Source organism: Ochotona curzoniae, unplaced genomic scaffold (genome assembly GCF_017591425.1).
Source record: "Ochotona curzoniae isolate NIBS_2020 unplaced genomic scaffold, NIBS_Ocur_1.0 contig_908, whole genome shotgun sequence".
Taxonomy (NCBI): domain Eukaryota; kingdom Metazoa; phylum Chordata; class Mammalia; order Lagomorpha; family Ochotonidae; genus Ochotona; species Ochotona curzoniae.
Window position 1 is genome coordinate 5421093 of NW_024466607.1, and position 23645 is coordinate 5444737.

At 50.9% G+C, this 23645-nt stretch overlaps 1 protein-coding gene across 2 annotated transcripts in view; it reads right to left on the minus strand.

The window, feature by feature from the left end:
* Nucleotides 1-23645, minus strand: part of VGLL4 (vestigial like family member 4) — a 114841-nt gene that overhangs the window by 19957 nt on the left and 71239 nt on the right. For both annotated transcript variants that reach the window (XM_040995209.1, XM_040995208.1), the window contains one exon: nucleotides 11298-11487. In XM_040995209.1, the coding sequence (XP_040851143.1) occupies nucleotides 11298-11487 (190 nt within the window). The remainder of the gene's footprint in view (nucleotides 1-11297; nucleotides 11488-23645) is intronic.

Here is a 23645-nt window from a genome sequence, read left to right on the forward strand (position 1 = left end):
TCGTCCCTGCCAGCCCCTGCCGCCCTCACCCACAGCATCTCTCATCCTCTCGGGATGGCCCTCTCTGACAGCTCCCTTCCCACCCAACCAGTCCCTATACCTGTGTCAGGATGACATGCCCCACTCCTCACGCCTGCTGCACCAGATCCAACCTGACCATGAGGCTCAACACCTGCTTGGAAGAAGGTTCTGAAGGGTTCTTCCAGCTTGGGATTCCTCCTTGGCTCCCACCAGCTGCGGTCTACCTGAGTGGACCCAAGATGCACTTGTGGGCTGGGGCTTCTGCTCCCACACTCCCCTGCTACAGGCTGACCTAGGAAGACGACCGACGACCAAGGGGCCTGTGCACTCCTTCCTAGTCTAGGGAGGCAGAGCTCAGGAAAACATCTACACCCTAACCACCCAAACCCCCACCCTGCCCTCCAGCCCCCTGGAAAATGACCCCAGGACACAGGGCACAGACTTGACACGTACAGGGAACTGGGAGTCACTTTGGTAAGGTAGAAAGGATGCTGTTTGCAACTCGCGGTCCTGCAATTGAGTACCTAGTTAGAGCCATCACCCCAGCCTCTGCTCAGGCACACCCCGAGGCAGCAGGGATGGCTCACAAGTAGCTGGCTCCTCACTCCTCCCAAGGGAGTTCCCAGCGCACACTGTGGCCCTGGGACTACTGCGGGCAATGGAAGAACAAGCCAAGAGACTGGAACTCTGCCTTTCAGACTGGAAAAAGAATAAAGGGGAAAACTGGGAGGGGGTGCAACCAGACACCTTCTGAATTGGCCTCCACACAGCCACAAGCCCCTCCCTCAGAGTCACCCCACAGGCACAACCCTGCTCGAGGCATGGTCCTTTGCTACTCCGGACAAGCCCATGGGCTCTTGTGACCTGACGGCTCAGAAGTTGGTGCCAGCCAAAACCAACACCTAGGGCATGAGGGCCCCACAACAAACCACCGGTCAGAAAATAGCTGGAAAACACTGTGGCTTTCTTTGAGGACTTTGGCTGAACACATCTGGGCTCCCTCCATTTGCTTTTCTAACATAAGCATGTCAATTCATTAGGCTGCTTCCTCCCCAGAAGAGGTGATGGGCCATCTCTACCCTGCGGAGCTGTCAACTGACTCAAATTCCACCTTGTGCATCCCTCACTTTACACACTAGTGTGGGGCCAGAGGTGTGTAAGATAAATATAAAAGGGGGTGTACACACACAATTTCATCATCCACACAACTCTGAAGGCTTATTACCCATGGTCACCACTGAAATAAGATCATCTGATGCCAAACACACATCACACACAGCGTACATGATCAACTGTTGGGTGTGTACCTGCAGGTCCTGGGTCTGTACTTCCTGGTCTCTTTTTGTTTTTTAAACAAAAAGAAATTATTTGAAAGGCAGAAGAAATCTTCTACCCATTGGTTCACTCCCCAAATGGCAGCAATGACTTGGGCTGGGTTTGGGCAAAGCCAGGAAGCTAGAATTCATCCAGGTTGCTCAAGATGGTTTTGGGGCCCAAGACTTGAGCCACCTCCTCTGCTCCCCAGGGGTACGGGCAAAAGCTGGACTAGAAGCAGGGAACTTGAACTGGCACTGATATGCCATGCAGGCATGGTGGGTGGTGGCTTAATCCACTGAACCCCAACACGAGCCACTGTTCTTTGTTTTAAACAGGGGTCAGTGGGGCAGGGGTGGTGTCCAGTGCCTCTTTGGACAATGTTAGTTTTATCTACCTGAAAATTGCCAAAGAGAGGGATACTCCCAGGGAATTCCTTCCATTTAAACACTGACTCAGCAGTCAGCAGGTGCAGACACTGCAAAGAGTACAGGACAGAGAAGGGATTGGCCCTGGTCTGGAAGCGCCCCCATCTGAAGAATGGGACAGACAAATGGACAGTGACAGCCCAGTGAAATGCTCCTATACAAACAAATGCTAACCTAAGGCAGCATGAGTCGTCACTTGCTGAAGAGGTTTCCAAGCAGTGTACAAGTGTGGGAGGTTTGCCCAGGCCCCTCCACCAGCCCGTGGAATGGGGAGCCCAAAAGGCAGACCCTAGATACAGGAATACTCAGGTAGGCTGCTGCTCCCAAGACCCAGGAAGAATTCCAAACAGCGATGGGCATGTAAGAATACTTGCTCCAGGGATGGCATCCAGCCACATTCCAGGTTGGAGAGCCTGGGTCTGAGTCCTGGTACTGGCTCCCGACTCCACCTACCTGCTAACGCAACCCGAGAAGCAGCAGTGACAGTTCTGGCCCAGCCCACAACCACTGAGGACATTTGGACATTACTGAAGATGAGAGCTTCTCTGCTCTGCCTTTTCTCCCCTCACCCCAATCTTTAAATAAATAAATAAACAAAACACAAAAACTTAAAACAAAATGTTCCTCAGAAGAAGGGGCTGCCATGGAAATGAGGCTCCACACAATGTCCCAAGTTACTGGCTGAAGACAGCTAGGAGTAAGCAACAACCAGGGGAAACACACTGAGTTCTAGCCCTAGTACTTGCGGACAAAAGATACAGGCCGACATGGTCAAGTGCTAGGAAGAGCAGCAAGGAGCTCCTGAGATCAATTCCCAAGAAGAGGTGTGGGTGCAAGTGCGGAGACTACCTCCCAAGGATCCATCCTAGGACGCCCAAGTCCTGGCCAGAGTTAGGACTCAGGGATCATCGATCAACACTGCAAACTCCAGCCTGACTCTGCCATGATTCCATGACAGGCGTGTACGGTGAGAGGCGAGAGCAGCAACAAGCAACACAAGACTTTCACAACTTGTCCGGAGCCCGATGAGCCCTCCAGCAGTGAGGAGCTCCCAAGAGCACAGGTGCTGTAACAAAGCAAGTGGCGCCCCTGCCTGCCTCCCTGCCTCTTTGCATGCCCACAGACCCTTGAGCTTACTCCTGCCCTGTTTAGACACATCTGAGTGCTCCCCAAGCCACGGCTGCCCCACCGTGGACATGCAGACTCAGAGCTGTGACTGAAATCAACCTCTTTTCACTATAAAGTACCAGGTGGTCTCAGGCCTTCTGCTTCAGCAATGGTAAGCAAACCAAGCCAGTTTCCAGATTCTGGGAGACATGGCCTTGGGAGGGGGAGGGGGCGACGGGGACCAAGGCAGATGGCACTGCCAAGGAGAGGCAAGGCAAGGCAGGACCAGCAGCCCTGGGCACTGGAAAATGCAGGAGAGAGGCTTCATTACAGCTGTTGGTATGGAGACCGGCAGTGGACTGGCAAGTGGGCATGGAAGCAGGGAGGATCGGCTGAGTCAGCCACAGAATGGACACAGGGAGTTGGGAGAGCACGAGGCCTCACGCCGCCATGATGCCTCAAGCCTCAAAGCTCCCAGAAAGTACCAAGCCAAGGATCACACACCCACTTCACTTTTACAGCCATGACGGGCAGCACCAAAGCTCCACAGGTCTAAATGTTTACAATAATAGAATTTTGAAAGCAAATAAAACGCTCGTTCTACAGGCAGTATTTGTGAGACAAGTGTGCTTAATGGAAGATTAATGGCATGCTGCATGAAAAGGGGACACAGGATTCTGTCTTAGCTCAGGCCGCCATATCAAAATACCACGGGCGGGGGTGGGCAGATGACACAACACAGCCCTGGAGACTGGACTCTCAGAGAAGTGCCACTGACCAGGAGACGGGCAGCATCCCACCAGGCAGAGGAGGGAGAGTGGGTTCTATGGAGTCTGCTGGAAGGACCCTCATCCCACAAGCCCAGCTAATCTCCCTACACAGGCATTGTTAGGGCTTGCACACACAGATCTGTGGGAGACAGGGAAGGGTGTACTGTCAAGGGGCTACAAAGACCCAACACTGTGTCAATACTTCAGCTGTGCAGACAGAGCTGAGCTTGTGTCCTGGGGTTCAGTACTTTCAGGATAGCTTGGAACACCACACAACAGCCCACACAACAGCCCATACAGGCCACCACACCCTGGACCCCAGAGAATGAAGACAGGGCAGCAGGCTCTCCCAAGACTGAACAAAGGCCTCTGCCTTATTAGCTCATCCACCTAAATACACACTTTCTTTGAGCTTTAGTGTGTCCTTGTAAAAAGACCCCACACATGCCCTAGGCTGCTCTCAGCCCCGTGCGCAGGCACTGCACCTCAACCACCTCTGTAATCCCACGAGGTCACGAGAGTCCCAGAGGCTGGACAGACAGTGAAGGTGTTCCCCTCACGCCCCCATGTCATGCACCCAACTCCTGCTCCCTTGGCTCTTTATCTACTGTCTTTTGCACCCAGAGAGGTGCCAGCAGCAAGGCCGCAATCTGCCCGCACAACTCTTGGCAAAGACTCTTAAAGCAGAAGTGAGGCCTGCTGGGAAAAGGCTGATGTCAGCTCCTCCTAGCACAGCCCAGCAAGGATAAGGAGGCCTTTGTTTTCAGCTCAACTGTGAAAATGAGAAAATGCCTCCAGCCCGACAAACAAGAACCCCACACAATACAGGTCAGGCCTGTGGCCTTGATTTAAAGGTACCACACTTTATTAGCACAACACCACCGGGAGCAACTGATGCAGGCACCACTGACAGTAAGCCTCCGAGCACAGCTCTCAGAGTGCAACTCCCTAAAGTGAAACCTGCAGTGAGGGACGGCTCCCATCTAGTGTATTTTTGAAAGTAAACACAGATAATTCACACACACTGGGCAGGAATCACAAAAGCAAAGAAAAAGCCAACTTGATATCTTGGCTTCTAGTCACTTCAGAGTAATTATAATCAAGGCTACTGACCTCTTAAACCCGCACAACACTTGGGGGAAAACTTTCAAGTCCGTGGACAAAAACAAAGTGGGGGGGGGGGGGGGAGAGAGAGAAAGAGAAAGAGAGAGAGAGAAGGGCCAACCCTCCCCAAGTGGCAGACACAACCAGCAGGAGCATGTGGAGTGTGAAGGAGTCCAGCAGACTTGGATTACGAAATTTGGAGGCAGAAACAAAAGCACACACCCTCGTGTGCACACAGCAGATACAAACGCTCTGGTTTAACTGGCTGAAATGCTAGTTACAATAGGCCACTAACTTCAAGTTGGATCAGAGATTCTGAACAAGAACTAAAACAATTGCAAGGGCATTTTTTCCAAGCACACTGAAAGCCTCTGCAGGCTCTCCGCTGTGCCCGTCCCCATTTCAGGCCTCACCAGCTAAGCTACAGCGACTTCCACACTCCCTGCAGGCAAGTGGCAATCCAGACCTGCACCTCTTCCGGCCCCTGCCCCAGGGCACACTAACACGTGGTCTCCAATGATTCTCTGCTTCTCCACAGGGGAAGGGTACCAGGGATCCAGAACCACTGGCTAACAGCCAAACAGCCGGGAACATGACCTCCACCACCACGTGGCCTGTTACGTACCAGTCAGCTGTACCACCCAGAGCAAGCTACAAAGCCTCAGTGTTGCTGAGTATGTGAGAAGCTACAAAAGAGTACCCACCTCACAGGGTTATGACTGTCAGAGACCCCGGGCAGAGCACAGAATGTGCAGGGTGCCAGGAGGGCTCCAGGGCACTCTTGCGGATGCTGCTCCAGGCACGGCCTCCGGTGGACACACACCTGGCACCCGCCAGCTCCAACACGAACACGCCTGGCTGCTGGCTCTGGCTGTCCCCGCGGCTGGGAGGCTCAGGCCTAATCCGGCTTCTTGTTCTTCTCAGCTTTGACTTGAAATGGAAGTTTTTTTCCTTCACCTTCATAGGGTTTGTGAAATAAAAAATCTCCTAGGAATGCAGCAATCTAAGGGCAGCGGTGCGACCTGTCAGAGCCCAAGAAATGACTCCCTTTGAGCCAGGAAACCCGGTGACCACTGCAACGGGCCCATGGGCATCTACGCCCGTCCAAGGCAGGTATGAAGGGAGCCACCGAAACGCACGACTGCTCACAACGCACAGCCCCATTTACGTCATCCACTCTGCACGGGAAGAAGCCCAGAGAAAGGCCCAGGTCTACACATGGCCTCACGGCAGTATCTGATCTACACAGATATTAAACCGAGCTTCCACTAAACACCCTAAACACCCAGCGGCTGACTTCAAAGCCTCCCCCACCTTCTAACTCTAAGAACTGCCAGTTTGAGCTTTTCCTTCTCCCCCTCTTCATCACAAAGGAGAGCAGTAATAAGGGGCAAGAGCAGAGGCTGAAGACAAAGATACAAGAAAGCAAAGAAAAAACAAAAAAGGAGAAACAGCGAAGAAGGAATGCACTGAACTGCCGGCCGCGGCCTGAGCAACAGCACCACACACAGGGAAGGCTGTCCATGGCGGGCCGGAGCCTACAAAACACAAAAACCCTCTATCCCATCACGGAGTCATTCAGCACATGACACCCGTCTAAAGGTGTGCGTGATCTGGGGGTGAGAGGTGGCCGGCACGTGACCCACCCTTCTTGGTCACGAGGCCACAGGACAGGATCAATCCCCACACTGCACACACTGTTTTCACGCCTCCCCGCCTGAGAGCTCACACACAGATCCCACCCACGTTCAGGATCATGCTGCCGTGAGGGCGCAGAGAGACTCCATCTCAACTGGCCACAGGATCCAAAGGACAGCAGCATTCCCTTCCCGTCCCCTGTTCTCCCTCCCCTTCCATCTCCTCCCCTCCACAGTGATGGGTTTTCCACAGTTCAACTACACAAGCCTCACACCAGAACAAATCCTATTACCACGTTAACTATTTGCCTTCAACAGCTTTCTTTTAAAACACTTCTTTCTTTTTTTATTTGAAAGCAGAGTAACAGAGTTATTTTCCATCCAGTAGCAGACCAGGTGAAAGCTGAGTCAGGAAGTCCAGGTCTCCTGTGAAGGACAGGAATCCAAACACACCCATCACTCGCCACCTCCTAGCAGAAATACTGGATCAGAGGCGCACAGCAGCCAGGACGTGGTCCCAGGCACCCTGAACAGAACCAGTGTAACAGAGCTATCTGACAGGGGATAACGCCAAGGGGTGGCTTAACACGCTGCACCACAATGCTCATTCCAAGAGTTTCTCTGCTATTGAAAATAACATAAGATACTACACAACCACCAGGTCCACGACGGCAGCGTTTCTGGAAGCTACAACACACCGCAAGTTACCTAAATGTCCAAAGCTGGGAGACCGCTTCCCAGACCCTGGCTCACACGACGGAGCCCTCCACAGCACCAAGCACAGGGGGCGGGCAGGGAGAGACTTCCACAACACGCTGTGGAATGAAACAAGAACAGAGAAATCATGCCTGTGTTCGCTCAATCTCCCCCAAGGAAAAGGATGCTGCCTACAGGGGAAGGGAGGAAAGGAAGAAAGATGGCACCTTTTCTGAGCGCACACTTAATCCAGGGACATCAAGTACTTGACTTCTGCACATAAGCTAATGTTTTAGACATCCAAAAAACAAACCAACAAGAAGGATGGGGGAAAAAAACCCCTCGAACTGCAAACCTAAATAAATGAATGAATCCAACTCCTTTACATGTATGCACTTAATACAAACGTTAAGTAACAATACTGATGATACAGACAGCAGGAGGGAAAACAAAAACACTGCAAATGCACCTTGAACTCTTTTCAAAGCCACACACGACAATTCCACTCTGTAGAACTGAGCCTTGGAAAAACGTGTGACATTGCTGGGAGGCACAGTTCTTACATCAGCAGAAAAGGGGCTACTGGCAGGGAATCCACAGGCTGAGGACTGTGGGGCTGGGTTCACAGGGGAGTCCAGACAGGAACTCAGGACACATCCCAACGCTCTCGACAGAATTTTCTGGGCTGGCAGAAATGTTCTCCATCTGTGTGGTCCAATATGGCAACCACTGTGGCTACTCAGCTTAGAACACAGTTACTGCAACTGAGCAATTTTTAGCTTTGTTTACTTTTAGAATTAAGTTGCCACATGTGGCTAATGTGCATGTATTAACTCAAACCTAGAAGGACTGACTGGGTAAAGGAAAGCTACTAATCCACATCGTGCAACACCACAGTAACAGCAGCAGTCCCCTGTCCTCACACCTGGGCTCTGAAATATTGCCCCCACTTAAAGGAACCAGCACCCCAGGTGAGAAGTGAGCAAGTCCACAGCTGGGCCAGGTGGGTTGCAAGATGAACCCAGAACATTCTGTCCTAGAAAAACAAAATATTCAGCAGCCTCCACAAACTAATGGAATCCGGGTTGGGCAGCTGGCTTAGCTTGGGTTCCATGCCTGGCTCCTGACCCCAGCGAGGGCTCAGGTAGATGGAGTCCAGCCACCCGCAGGGGACAAATCAGAGCAGCTCCCAGCATCCTGCTCACAGTGGGCAGTTGTAAACAGCAGATTAAAACGCTGTGCTGTATTTTCCACGTGCGGTTCAAACCATCCTTTCAGTCCTTAAGAAGACCTACTAACATTTCCTTCAGACAAATCCTACCGCACCCCGCCCAACCCTGCATCCACTTTCCTTCTGAACAGCAGAGTGATCCTCATCTTCCAAACAGGGGTTCACGGTCTTAAGAAACAAACAAAAACTGTCTTTCTCAGAACTACCACTTTAATAACAACAAATGACCCACGTTGTAAGGGCTGGACCAAGAGGCTAGGAACTGGAATTTTCCAAGAAAACCTCTTCTGGCCTCCTCCTCATTGGCTGAAATGCAGCTACGCCTGCTCTGTCTCTCCACAGCCCACAGGAGGGTGGGCTGACAGTCAAAGCACATTTCCTCAGAGCCCCAGAACTCCTACCCAGCAATGCGGTGACTGCTTCAGTGAGCAAAATAAGCGTGCTTAGCAAATCCTAGGCAGGTTACAATATTAATTTTGTAAAATCCTTAAAAAGACAAATACACAGAGCCATTTTCCCCCCCCAAAATAATAGAGAATCTGTAATTTACTAGAGAAAATTCCTCAGTCACATTCAGTATAAAGGAACACGTCTTCAGTTCAGTCAGCAGCATGGCCTGGTCCCCTGTAACGTCCAGATGTCGTCTGCTCCTGGGCTTTGGATGTCCCCGAAGGGGTGGCCAGAGTCAATGAGCTCTCCTCCTGAAGGCAGAGGTCACAGCTGACCAATGATGGTGCGGCAGCACTATGAAAACAATGTATCCTGTATTCTGCAACATTTCCTCTCTGCCTCCAATTCAGTGTTGTCACCACAAAGAGGAGAGTTTTAAGGTGAGGAGTATACCGTCTGCCCCAACTGCACGATTACACAATACGCATGAATTAAAACAGCATACTGCACCCCAGAAACATGCAGCACAATTACTATTTCAAAAACAAAACTCCCCAAACCTTCTCAATGGTTACGATGATAAATTTTATGATTCAAGTATGTAACCACAATAAAGAAGCTGTCTGGAAGAAAAAAACTCACATAGCTGTATTAGAGCTGCTCTATTTTCCTAACTTTCACATAATGACACTGGTTGTGAACAGTACATGAAATGTAGCAATTCTACTATTTACGCTTAAAATTATTTATAGGGTCATCACAGACCTATGTTTCAAGGTTACATTTGTAATTGCCCAAGGAGTTACAAAAACACTTTCTAAAGCTTGAGCATGCAAGTAGTGATACAAATGATGACTGAAGTGGAATACTGAGTGAGTGCGGGCCGGGCGGGTCCTGGGCATCTGAAATGACCCTGCCAGGAAGATGCCACAAAGCAGGGAGAGATGAGCACAGGCACTCGAGAAACAGTCCGTGCTCGTGTATTTTCTCATTCTCTGACATCATCACGACTGCAGCAGTAAGATGAAGAAGAGCAGCCACCAGCTGCCCTATGCCAGGAGGAACCTCTGTGCAGGGCCACACTGCTACCACAGCTCCCCACAGGACCATCATCAGGGCCATGCAGCAAACAGGGACACTGGGCCTGGATGAAGCAAGTGACTTGTGCAAGGCCTCCCAGCTGGGAAGAGGCCGACTCCAGATTTAAACTAAAACATGGTTATCCACAACACACACATACTGCAGCTAGGCCACCTCCCTCCGCATTCCTTAAAAAAAAAAACCAAAACAAAAAAAAAACCAAATGTCTTTTAATTGTGTTTGTGGGAAGGGATAGGAAGAGAATTAGAAACGAAACTCCAGGCAAAAAAATGAACTTTAAACTGCTGAGCAGCCAGGACACACATTCTGAGCAACTGTCTCCCAGCCTGTGAGAGCTCACTGTCCCGCAGGCCTTGCTGCTGGATTCCTGAGGGCAGCAGATGCCAAGCCCGGACTGCAGGCTTAGCCTCTGACTAACACTGCCATGATTTATCTGAGGATAAATACCTCTGTCAGTGTCTTATGACCCAACACAACAGTCGGAGTAGACTGGAATGCGGGGAATGCGGGCGCTGTGCTGAGGCGGCAGTGGCGGCTGCACTTGGCCTCCGGGGGAAACTCAGCTGCACCGTCCCGCCCCAGCTGTGGCACCCACACCCAGGGAAGCAGAATTCAGGCTCAGTAAAACAGACATACCCAGGGAGCTGGCACGGTGGCACAGAGGGTTGAGCTGTCCAACCCAACATCCCCACACAGTCCCAGCCCCGGCTGCTCCACTTCCTGTCCAGCTCCCTGCTAATGCACCTGGGAGAGCAGCAGAGGATGGCCCAAGACCTCAGGTCCCTACATTCACACGGGAAATTGGGATCAAACTCCCGGCTCTGACAGAGCCACTGTGGCCACTGCAGAGTGAACCAGCAGATGGAAGCTCACTTGCTCGAACTCTTTCAAAAAATCTTTAAGGGGAAAAATAAAAGAGAAAGCATGTACACAAACGTGGGGCAGTAGGCAAGGAGCGCAATGTCAAGCTACTCCTTCCTGGGCCCACAGACCGCACCGCGTTCGTCACAGCCTCTGGTGTGCAGTGACCTCTCCGGGCCTGAACTCTGCTTCCCTGAGGAGGGGTAACGGAGCCAACAAGCAAACGGAAACTCAGAGCAGCATGCAGAAGAAAGGTATTTTTCAAACAGAAATGTGGATTTTGCAAGTAAGGAAACTGAGGCCCTGCTCGGTGCTGACACGGTTGACCTTGGAGTGCTGGCGGCAGAGCACAGAGCAGCACCCAGGTTTCCGGCTCCAGCCAGTGCCAGGGGTTATGCTGGCTGTGACCACACAGGCACTTCTCCCTTGGGGAGGGAGCACCCTGGAATCTGAGGAGCCTGCAACAGTCCCCAAGGTGCCAGGCAGCCTCGCTCCTCCACCAGTGCAAGGAGATGCTCACCCAACAACCAGCTGCTCCCAGCAAATGCTCACTCTCCTAGGGCAAGCACTCAAGGACCACTCAGGTAGGCAGGAAGGAAACAGGCCATCTCCCCCAAGTCACAGCCAGGGGACTTACAGATGGGGGCTGAAGATGCGCGTCATCTTGGAGACATGGTCGTTTTCACAGTCTCGATCATCGTCGCCTGGCTCCAGGCTGAACTTCCTCTTGCTGGGACTGACGGGGGGAGGGCCCGTGCGGTGACCGCTCAGGGCAGAGGCCACCGGGAGGGTCTGCATTCTGGGCTCTCCCCTGAGAGCAGCTTCACCTACAGAGAGAGGAGAGAGAGATGGTGGAGTCTCCAGGAAGGAGGAAGCACCCCCTTCCCAGGCCCCAGCTCAGCCCCTTGCAAAACTACTCCCAGTGGAAAGTTTCTGGCAAATGTGTTGGGCGGCCTGCCATTCTCAGAGCTTGGGCTTCGCCCACGTTGGCTGCCAAGCATGAGACATTTTACATCAACGTGGTTTTCTAGCACAAACGCTCTTTAGGTTAGAGTTTAAAATGAAAAGTGGCAGTGAAATAGCAGAGGAAAAGAAAGTATTTCCCATCAGCAAGCTCCACATTTCATGTGACAGGCTAACGGCTCCGGCCTCTTGGGTCTCCCACTCGGCGCCTGGGAGGGGAACTCACTCGGCCCCAAAGCGAGGCCTTAGTCACTTTGTTGTCCACTACACCTTTTTATCAAGCTTGTGGCATGTTACACAGTGAGGAAAAGTCTAGAGACTGACGATTCACATGTTTACCCCCAAGGTTAAAGCACATATGCACTGTTTAACGGTAAATAAACCTCTTTCATAGAACACTAAGAATGGCAAATTCAAAGTACTATGCTGGTTACTGGCAGAGGTGCAGCACGGAATCTTTCACAAGTGTCTCGAGCCGTTTCTCAGATGACACACTTAGGCAAGGATCCCAACTGGGGCCAGCCTTAAACACACAGGTTTCACAATTGTTTCAAAAGGCTTCACACAGCACCTTACGATGAATTTTAAAGAAGCACAGTTGTTTCTCAGTAGTAATGAAGGCCACACATTTTCTAAAAGTTATGAAGAAAGAGGAATACTATTTTAAGAGAAAACTTCAAACTTTCCGTCATGGAGCAGCGGCACCTAGACTTCCCACAAATAACGACCCGTTTGTTGTGCAGTACATGTTGGTCTGAGGCTGGCCCAATTGTGTTTCCACACGGTCTCCATCTGGAGTAATATTAGGTCAAAGTCACCTCCGTCGGAGAACTTGTAGGGCCTGAGAAAAACAGCCATGCTATGCCACCTCTCAGTTTCTTATTATCATAGAAGTGTGGACAGAGTCACAGTTGCTTCCCGCAGACACACTTGGAAAGCAGCATTCGGTCAGGAAAAGGGGAAGGGCCTTCTGAGTGTTTACCAGAAAACCAATAATGTCACCAATTCAGGCTGCAGGACAGACACCAGCAAATACAGCAACCCACAATACACCTCCAGTCAGGATTTCTTTTTAAGGATCTTGGCTCCACAGCAAACTGGAATTTTCCATCTTATGTGAGTACCTGAAGAACAGGCCTGGTGCTTGTCTGCAACATTCAGAAACGCATCATGATCTCAGCAGGCCTCAACTTCTATTTTAGTAATTTTTTTGTCTTATTCTGTGACAATCCCTCAACTACAAAAATGAAAACGCAAACACAGCTGCATAAATGTTTTAAGATAAATGAAATGGTGCCTTTCCAAAAATGCCCTTCAGTGTATCTTGTTCTCTGTTCCCCAGCAGAGAGAGGCTCCCCCAAGGGAGGGGCAGCTGCCCTGGCCCCAAGGACTTTTCCAGGCGCCCTGATGCCGCCCAGGAACTCACGCCCTCCCCGGGGCTTTCTCAACACCTCTAGCAGGAGGGATGCTCCAATCCCAAGCGCACCCTTGAGATTTGGTCAGAATTTCATCAGATGGCAACTGTACAGAAGCTGAAGTTGCCATGGAAAACAACTGCCCTGGCAATTGATGCGAGTCTGTGTGCCTGCATATGCTATGGCAAAGAAGCAACTGGAACCCCACTCCACCCTTGTCAGAACTCTGTGTGGTTGCCTCGAAGCCCATCAGTCACACCGATGCACTGTCAGAAACAGCCACAGCCGTCAGAGCTCAGCAAACAAGGGCGTTTCAGAGTCAGAATCTGGGGACAGGGGAGAGACCAGGGGAAGGACCCAGGAAGGACAGAAGGCGGTCCCTGGCGCACAGACCCTTGAAAGCACAGCAGCTTCGTGGAGCATTGGCACGATGAGTTTTGCCTGCACCACCTACCCTGACTCACAGAAGAGAAAAGCAGTATCCCCAAACAGTGATACCCGCCAAGGTTATGGGTGCAAGGCCCACAAGATAACACCTACTGCTGTACACCATGCACCAGGCACACAGCCTGCAGCAGAGGAACGGTGTGGCAGCCCAGAGAGGGCACCAGGTCTGGTCTCAGGCACTGCAGCTGCAGCTGCTGGCCACGGGCAATGAAGCGCTCCTGCACAGAAGCAACCCTGCAGGTCTGGTCCAATGATGAAGACCCTGGCTTCCTTCAGGAAGGGTAGACGCTGGCACGAGACTCCTCTGGGCCACCTAGCAGGGAGGAGACCGGCTGAGGCCCTCAGAACCTGTAATCAGCCAAGTGATCAACACCACTGAACTAAGACGAGGATGAACACGGATGTTACGGCCGTAACCAAACAGGCAACCCCATGGCAAATGCATTTGGACAACATGTGATCAAAGGACTTCACAGTTTGTCCCCAAAACAAAAAGCCTAGGGAGGGCGGCTTTCAAAGACAACCTCCCCCACCATCCCAGACCATTCATCTGGTCTCTCTGCCTCTCACCATTCCCAGCTTGTCCACCCACCCTCCTCCCAAACATACAGTGGCATGTGAGTCACCAAGAAAATCCTGCCCAGTCCCCTGCAGGCCACGCTAGAAAGCCTGGCACTCTGCTACTCCACACTTGGATCCAGCACTCGGGTTCCTGTCACCCATGTGAGTCCAGGATGGAGATCCTGGCTCCTGGCCTAATTCTGCTCATTGGCAGAGTGAACCAAAGGACAGAAGATACGTCTGTCTCATCCCCTGTTATTCAGTCTCTCCAATAAACAAATCTCTGAAAACTGACCAAACAGCAAGACAGGTGGCCCCAGCTATCTTCTTCCATCTTCTTCCCCAATAGTCTTCTTTCTGAGCCATGAAAACTTCAGCCTTAAATGGATACCACTCCACACGAAGGGCTCACTGTCTAACCTCAGAATCTTCACCCAGGTTCTGCCCCCATCTTCTCAAACTAAATAAAGTCTATGTGCCCTAGAAAGGCCACCTGAAATTCCACTTCCTCCAGGCTGCCTGCCTTGGTTCCTCAGCCTCAAAGTCATTTCTCTCCTTACAACCATCAACAGGCGTTTACCACCACAGTCTCTTCCTATTTTGTTTTGTGCTCCTTGAAGCAGGGATACCAAGCACAGAGCACCATGCCTGCTACAAAGCAGCCGCTCAGAGGAGTTGGGTGAAGGAATAGACAGGGCTGGGTGCATTACAGAGCCAGCTTTCAGGACATCTGGAAAGACTACAGCCACAACAACAACAATAAAATGTTTTCAAACTCAGCGATTAGCTAAAACATAAAAATCAGGAAAGGGCCCGAGTGAGACATCTCATCAAAGTCACACAAATGGCTAACAAACCCATAGTAAGAGCTGTGATGTCACAGGGCAGCAGGAGCTACAAACCAACGCCACAGTGAGGTACCACAGCCCAGACAATGAATGGCAAAAAAACAAAGACAGAAAATAGTAAGCACTGGGCATGGCACAGCAGCAGAGCCCTCGCTGTCCCTTCCACTGCTGTGGGGCTGCAGACTGGAGCAGCTTGTGGACAACGGGACACCTCAAGGCGTAGGATACAGTGCTGCCATGTGGCCCTACAACTGCATTCCCAGGTCCATCTCAAGAGAGAGTCAACATTCACACACACTGCTGTGCGACAGGCACGCATAGCTGCACCAACTAGACACCTGGCTACGACACTGCAGCCCACCGGGTGACACTGCCACTGCAGGAACAAAGTGCTGCTTTGTACTGTGATGCAAGCAGAACACTACGTCAAAGAAACTAGATCAAAGGCTACAGACTCTGAAATGTTGGAGCAGAAACACCCAGTCCGTCAGTGGCTGCTGTGGGCTGAAGCAGGAACTGGACATGACTGGAGCTGGTGCTGGGCTCTGGCACGGGCATAGGGGTGCCTATGTGGAATTGCACGACAGGTGAACTGGAGCCCGACAGAGACGATGCTCTCATCCCCCAAGACCCAAATAAAAAAATACTCCTTAGGATTATCTTGGTTTAACACTCAATTGTTAGACAAATGTAACCCATGTGACATATGCTTATGTCTCTCTACCATACTGAAGAAAGGTGATTCTCAGTAACTATAGGAAACTCAGATTCACCAAAGCCCTACTAAGTCATGGCTCGGATTCTGACCACAGAGTGTGCCTGTGTCAGCACAAGCCTGCCAGGTCCTGTCCAAAAAGTAATCAGCAAGCAGGAGTTCCAGAGACCCAGCACCCAGAACACAGGCAACCAACCTCTACCGCAGCCTGTCCCCCTACAGAACAGCCTGGCAAGCGTAAAAGGAGAGAGGATGTCCCTCTTAGCTACAACAGAAGGGATTGGTGAGCAGTTGCAGTCACCCCTACTTCAGGATTCCTGAGTAGGTTTAACTATAATCATCAATTTAAGGAGTTTTAAATTCACATTTTTTAAAGATTTATTTATTTTTATTGCAAAGCCAGATATACAAAGAGAAGGAGATACACACAGAAAGATCTAATGTCTGCTGGTTCACTCCCCAAAAGGCCGCAACAGCCAGAACTGAGACGAGCCAGGAGCTCTTCCAAGTCTCCCACACGGGTGCAGGGTCCCAAAGCTTTGGGACATACTCCACTGCTTTCCCAGGCCACAAGCAGGGAGCTGGATGAGATGGGAAGTGGGGCCTCTAGGATTAGAACCAGTGCCCATATGGGATCCCAGCATGTGCAAGATGAGGACTTTAGCCACTACGCTACCATGCTGAACCCTTAAATTCACAATTGTAACTAAGGAAGTTTGGCATTTTACAGGAGTATGTGCAACTGATAAAAAAATACCTAATACATATAAAATTACTCAGATGCTATTTTTAGACATGATGGCAGTTCTAATACACAAATAAAAAATACTCCTTAGAATATTCCCCCCAATTGAAGATATGTGAAGATTTTGGCCCAAGATTTCACAAGACTGAACATATATTTTGTGTTGTAAAAAAGTTCAGGAACAGGTGTTTGGCCTAGATGAGAGGCTGCTGAGGTCCCAGAGTCCCCAGGCCTCTATGTTTGACTCTTGGTTCTGATCTTGATTCTAGTGTCCTACAAATGCACACCCTGGGAACCAGGGGCTTGACTGAGTCCTGCACGAGAAGCCAAATTGAATCTCTAGCTCCAATGTTGCTCAACCAGTCCAGTTCCAGCCCTGAGGGCAGTGGGAGTGAACCAGCTGATGGGCAGGCTCTTGTGGGAACACGCTCTCCAGCCATCTGATAAACTGTTAAAGATGTCAACAGGACCAGTGATTCTGGTGACATGTGACAAGACAACTCTGCTTCCAGAGTCAGGAAGGACAGAAGAGCCAGCCACAACTCTAAGAGGAGGCCAGGGAGAAGCCAGCCTCTCTCAGGGTCCTGTTGACCCCCATCTTGACGATCCACAACTATTTCCTGGACTTGAACACCACTGAGGCTCATCACCAGGCACACTGCATTTCTTTCTTACAACAAAAGCTCAGGACCCAGAACCCAAGTGCAGAGGGCCCTGGAAGCCAAGCGGCTCAAGCACATGGGGCACCAGCTGCCGGGCACTCCTGCTGAAACCCTTCACCAGACTCCGCCTTGTTCCACACGGAAGGAGCAAAAGAAAACAGATGCGACCAAGTCCCTATGAATGACAGAACTGGCCAAGATTAGTTAATCAGTACCTCCTGTGACTGGAGATTTCATTAAAAACCAAAGCAATCCCGTGTTCCCATTGCATTCATTCACAGCAAGACTACAGTGAGTGACACGGGTAAAATCCACTACACCAAACACAAATGAGACTTCAAAGAGTGAACACTCACAGTGGAGACACTCGGATGAGGCAGTGACCGGGTTCCCCCAGGTAAAGGGGAGCCTGTCTTGGCACCAGTCTTGGTCACGGTGCCCTTGCACCAGCAGTCATGATGAAGATGGCGTAATCTACGTACTTTCTGGTGTTTTCTGGAGAGGAGCCACAGAGCTCAGGGGAAGCAGGGGTGAGTGGACACGGGGAGCAGTACACTTCACACTCTTCCTCTGAAGGCAGACTTGTCCTGGGGGCTGGTGGAGACCATGTCTCCACCACCGGGCTGGAGGAGGGCGGAGGGCCCTCAGTCCTGTCTTCTCCGAAGTGTGGGCGTGGCAGCCACCACCCAGGAAAGCGCACTGCCCCTCCCTCGTGCAGTTCTGGCAGCAAGGCCTCCAGAGACCACACTGCATCCCCAACAGTGTCACTGCCCTAAGTCAGTGCCTACCTCTACCTTATGTGATTCTGTGAGACCCAATGAGAACTTCCAGAAACTTTCCAGCCCCACTACAGGCTGCTTGCTTTAGTCCCTCAGCTGATACCATGCCCATACAGCTAGTGGGAAGGTGAGGGGCGCATGCCCAGAAACCTGGCCAGGGAGCACTCCTAACCTGAGGTCCTGGGGTGGCCACTCTCTGGGGCTGTCTCAGCTCATGTTACAGTGGCACCATAAGCCCACAGAGCCCAGACGTGTTTCAAGGAGTGAGCAAGACAGACTGCAGTGTGCCCAGCACATAACTGGTGCTCAGTTAGTGGGAGCCCTCATCATCACCCGCACCTGCAGCTCCCTGGCTGGCTTCCACTCTGATCCATCTCTAAAACGCTCAAAACCTTCCTCTGCCAACTCGCACTGCTCTTCCAACTCACAGCTCAGAGGACTCCAAGGCCCAGTCAAGTGCTCCCACAGCATATGTGTGGCCCAAAGGTTCATACGCTGCAAGCTTGACCTCTAGTATAGTGTGGCTGCCGGGTGGGACTTTGAAAACTGGGTCTAGCCGAAGACCTTTAAGTCAGCTGGGAACGTGCCTAGGCAGGGACTAGGGTACCCCAGCACCCATCTTGCCTCCTGTTGAGTGATATGATCTCTCACTCCCACAGGAGTGACCCACTGTGGCCAATCGGTCAGGTGACACAGCCAGCTGTCCCTTGCCAGAGTCCACGCTGACACATCTCTTCTCTCTACAGCCTGTTTCAGACAACCTGGGCTGAAGTGCTGAGCTGCAGGGCTGAATCCTACAGGGCCCATCCAACTCCAACCCAGACACTACTGATTCTGTTGTTTCTGCTTGTGTGGCCAGAAGGCTGCAGAAGGATCCCATGGGGATCACACTGCTCCATGCAGGTGTCAGGCCACGCTCACCTCCTCTCAGCTCCTTTGGTCTCAAGGGTCTGTTTCCCTTTCCCCTTTCAGGATATTGACATTCTTAAAGAACCTGGACAATCAGCTCTTGGTCAGCTCCTCATAAGGAAATCATGAGTTAAACATTAAGGGCCAGGAGACCTGAGGGCCAGCTCATCCCATGACCGGGGAAGCTGAGAGGCACTGACCCAGTGAAGGGACAGCCCACACTCGGCTATCAAAAAGTTACATTTCTCCTTTGGTAATAACAGTACTGGGGTGACAATTTGTCATTATTACTCAGACTTTTACCCATTTAGTAAGCACCTTTTATTTATGAGGTAGGAGATAGAAAGCTAAATCAGAGGGTACGAGTGCTCTTCAATACAAATCAGTAAGTTTCTGATTCAGGATACAACATTTTTAACACAAAAAGCAGTCAAAGAGAAACAAAGTTGCTTCCCATACCCTGAATTCCACGCCTGGGAACCAAGCAGCCGCAGACTGGTTGCAGACTGGTTCGGGACTGAACACGCATGCATTCTGGGGTCATTACTCCCTAAATTATACGGTGTAACTATCAGACTCGGCATTTACACAGCAGTAGGTATTACAAGTAATCTAGCCATAATTTCCCAGTTCCTGGGAGGACATGCACAGATCACATACAAACATCACATTACTTCCAACGAAGGTCTTGAGCACCTGCACCTTTTGCTTGCTGTGAGGCTTGGTTTCCTGGAGCCAATCCCTGCAGACACTGACAGATGACTCGTGTGCACACGAGAGCAGCGGCTCAGCAGGGTGTGCCGATACATGACCTGCGTGGCTCAGCAGGTAAAAGCGAGGCACATGAACTTGGTCCTCCCCATTCTTCTTCTTCCACTGCCACTGCCCTCAGGCATCCAAGGCCCACAGCTGTCCTCTCATCACAACAGACCCCCACCCAGGAGGGAGCTGATGGCAGCAGTGCAGTCAGTGCCGCCCCAGCCTGGACGCAGGTCTCACGGCCCACCCTGCCCATCTCTTGGCCCTGCACCAGGCTACCCTACCAGTGCCGTCCCCTCTTGCTAGCAGCATTCCTCTCATCAGGCATGCTGGCGCCCCTGGTCTGCAACATCTGCCAACCTGTACACGTGACTGCATCATGGTTCTCCACGTCCGCAGACTGTAGCACCCCCCGACTCTCCCTGAGACCACGGGTTACAGCCCCGTGAACCCAGCGAGAGTGGAGAGCAGCACCAGACACTGTCCAGGATGAGCTGTGTTCCCAGGGACAGTGAGGCTAACTAGGAGCTGCCAAGGCCCAACAGAGGGTGAATCAGAGTGCACAGTGCTAGCCTGGAAAAGACCTAAGCCCACAACTCCAGGATAGTTCCTACTGAATGCCCATCACGTGGCACCACTGTAAAGCCACAAAGTCCTAAGTCATGTCACTGTGAGTCCAACCCTGGCACACTGAAGGCCATCTGTAAACAGTGCAACACACTGGGCAGACACCGGCCATGTCTGACACCCAGTACCTTTCTCAAATCCTCCTTTCCTTCCCGGGATAGGTTCTAGGGTTCCTCATCCATTTTCCTCCACTAAGGAAATTAGCACCTTGCTCTTCTTGTGACGACTCCTGCGCCAACAGGACAGCAAAATGGGGCTGTGTCCCTGTACTTCATCCTAGGTACTGAACCCGTGGAGCCCTGATTCAAGCTGTGGGGTGAGTCCAGGTGAGGAAGAACACAGAGGACCAAGGACTAACAAAGAAGAGACGTGGGCCATTCCACAGCACCGAGAGGCAGACATTTGGCCTGGTGTTTGAGACCCCGCTTGGGACAACCTCTCCAACTAGCAGAATGTGGGCACTGGAGTCCTGGGCCCTGCTTGCAACAAATTTTAAAAATTTCAAAATAAAAAAGTTTCAGAATCCATTCTAGTGGTGCCTCATATTGCAGCATAATATCAGGAACTGAGAAGAACATGAAGATGCCCGAGAGCTGACCCCTGCCTCAAGAACCTGGGTCCTTAGGTTAAGCCACCACTTACACCCATGCCAAGGGATGCCAATGGAGTCCTGGGGAGCATGCTCCACCTGCTGATGAATTTGGGAAGGTAGTGTAGGATGGCCCAAGTGTTTGAGTCCCTACCACCCACACCAGAAATGGGAATGGAGTTCTTGGCTCCTAGCCCAAATCTGGTTGTTGCAGGCCATCTGTGAACAAAATCAGCAAATGCAAAAGATGAAGCTCTTTCTCTCCTTCTTTCTAAGAAATAGATCTTTCAAAAACAAGAAAACATCGGTTGAGGCAGAATGTGGAGACAGTGGGCATGAGCACCCCAGGTGGGTCAGCTGAATGCACAATGGCAGCATGGGAAGGAAGCCCTGTGTCCAAGGCTAGCCTCACTGGATGACACACCCTTCCTTTAGCATTACAGAGCAAGGGCCAAGCAGGCAGAGGGATCCAAGAACCAACGGCCATGAGCCAAGCAGAGCACAACATACTAGAACTGCAGGCGACTGCTGGTGGCAGGTGCAGGCAAGTGGAGGAGCTGACAGAGAAGGGTGATATCCTGGATGGGGAGCAATGCAAGTGCCATTGCTACCAGGGAGCGTGGGGGAGGCAGGTGCCGCACACCGCAGGGAAAGGCCAGAGAGCCAGGAGAGGCCCACAGCTATGTTTGCCTGGTTTTTTCAAAAAGGCCATCATCACTTTCTTACAAATGATTCTGAGTACGCAGTGGTGATCTTTCCTTTCTTATTAACCGAGATGCTGTTTGAGCTGAAAAGGCCAGAAAGCTACACTTCCTTCCCTAACCCATCTGAATAGGAATGGGAAAAATAAAGACTGAGTAAATAGGCTAACCAGATGTCTAAGGCTCCATGAGTGTGAGGCCAGAGTGGTGGCATAACAGGCTAGTTCTTCACCTGCAGGACAGGCAAATCATATGGGCACCAGTTCACGTCCTGGCTGCTCTACTTCCTGATCCAGGTTCCTTCTTATGGTCTGGGAAAGCAGCAGAGTACAAGCCAGGTCCTTGGGCTGCTGAACCTAGGTGGAGACCTGGAAGAACTTCCTGGCCCCTGGCCAGCCCAGCTTTGGCCATTACTGCCATTTGGGAATGGGAGAGCTTTCCCTATTTTCCTTTCTCTCTGTAATCCACCTTTCCAATAAAAATGAATGCCTTTAAAAAAATTAAAAAAAAAAAAACCTAACTCAAATGAAATCTACCCCATACTTAAATAAACCATTTTTAATAAACTACAAATACAACCTCCTTCATTAAGTTAGTACCAGGCCAACATACAGCTATGCTGAATTGCTCACAGTATGGAACAGAATGAAGAGTCCTTTTAAGGAAAAATTGCACTTGAAAACTATCACTTACAAAACCTATCATTAAGATTTTTTTGCATTCTCCAACAAGAAAACTAAAGGCTGCTGCAAGTGAGATCTTGGAGTAGGCAGACTAGGTTAAAAGACTCAGCACATGTACTGGAGGCTTCTTGGAGTGACAAAGGCCAATTTCACACATGAATAATAACTGCACAACATGTCATCTTTTATTGAGAAAAATGGCGCATGTACACGTTGCTTTCTGGTGGGAGAAAGGGGAAGTGACTTCCCCCAAATTAAGTAGCTTCAAATGGGGATGGGGAAGCGCCTGGGTTTCCTTCTCCACCCCTCACCCTATCTCTTTCAGAGTTTACTCCAGAATAAATTTTATCAATGAGAGGCCAGGAAGGACCAACTCCCTTTGGGTGTATTTACTTAAGATATGAAGGTCAATTAGCCATTGTGTTCATAAAAATTGTGCCAGTCTGGGGCCTCCTCGGGTCTCTCCTTACTTCCAAGTAACTTATTATGAAGCCAAAGAAAAAGGAAATCTGAGCTGATCAAAGGCCAGGCTGTCATTAGGTGAAAACCACGGAGATCAAAGGCCCCTGCTGCACTTCAAAGGCACAGCTGAGCTGGCAGAGCTGACAGCAACAGCCGTGATCAGAGGAGACATTCCAAGAGCTATGCATCTTCGCAGTGATTACACCAAACACAAATGCCTGTATCTTCCTCCCAGACAGCAAAGAGGAGTAGGACAGGAAGCAGTCCGCTACACTTCCACACGTGTAAAAGCTGGAATTCAGAATAACTGGAAGTTCAAAGCCTGCTGAGGAATCAACCCCTCAGAAACAGCACAGAGTGATACTTCAACAGACTTCTCCCTGATGCCCTGAGGTGTGTCTTGTCATCAATCTGACCTCTCTGACCCTGGATCCAGCAATAAACCCGGCTTCCCCCAGGTGCCTCCCCCAGGCGCTGGGGTCACAGGGAGGAATCACACAGCCTTCTCCTTATTCCACCACCAGGAATTCCCCACTCCTCCATGAGCCTCAGCTCCTCAGAGCAACACAGCTCTTGTGCTGTAAGGGGTCTTTGGGTCACTGATCTAATTTTTTCTTCAGATACATGTCCTGGAAAAACACATGGAACCATATTAGCAGACAGGCACTGACACCCCATTCCCATCACTGCCAAGAGAGAAGTCCCTTTGCCTGAAATGAGCAGGAACACTGAGCAGCATTTACCAGTGCTGGGAGGTATTCCAAAGCTTTATGTAACATGCATTCGTTTTATCCTAATTACCTATGAAGCAGGAACTGCCGCTAATTTTCTTTTACAAAGGGAAGACCCGATGACAAAAAAGGGTCTGGGAACTTGCCCAGAGTCACGTGGCCAGGAAAGGGAGAAGCCTGGAGTTGAGTGCAGCAGGTCTGGATGGGCCTCCTGACTTCAACTCCTTTGCCACACAGAGGTGGAACAGGGCAGATGGCAGGGAGTGACAGGAGTGAACAGAATCCTGCAGGTATGCAGAGGAGGGAAACAGCCCAGCATCTTCAAGCCCCTGGGAGGTACAGGCAGCAGGAGGCCAGGACAGAGAAGCCCAAAGGAGAAAAATACCATC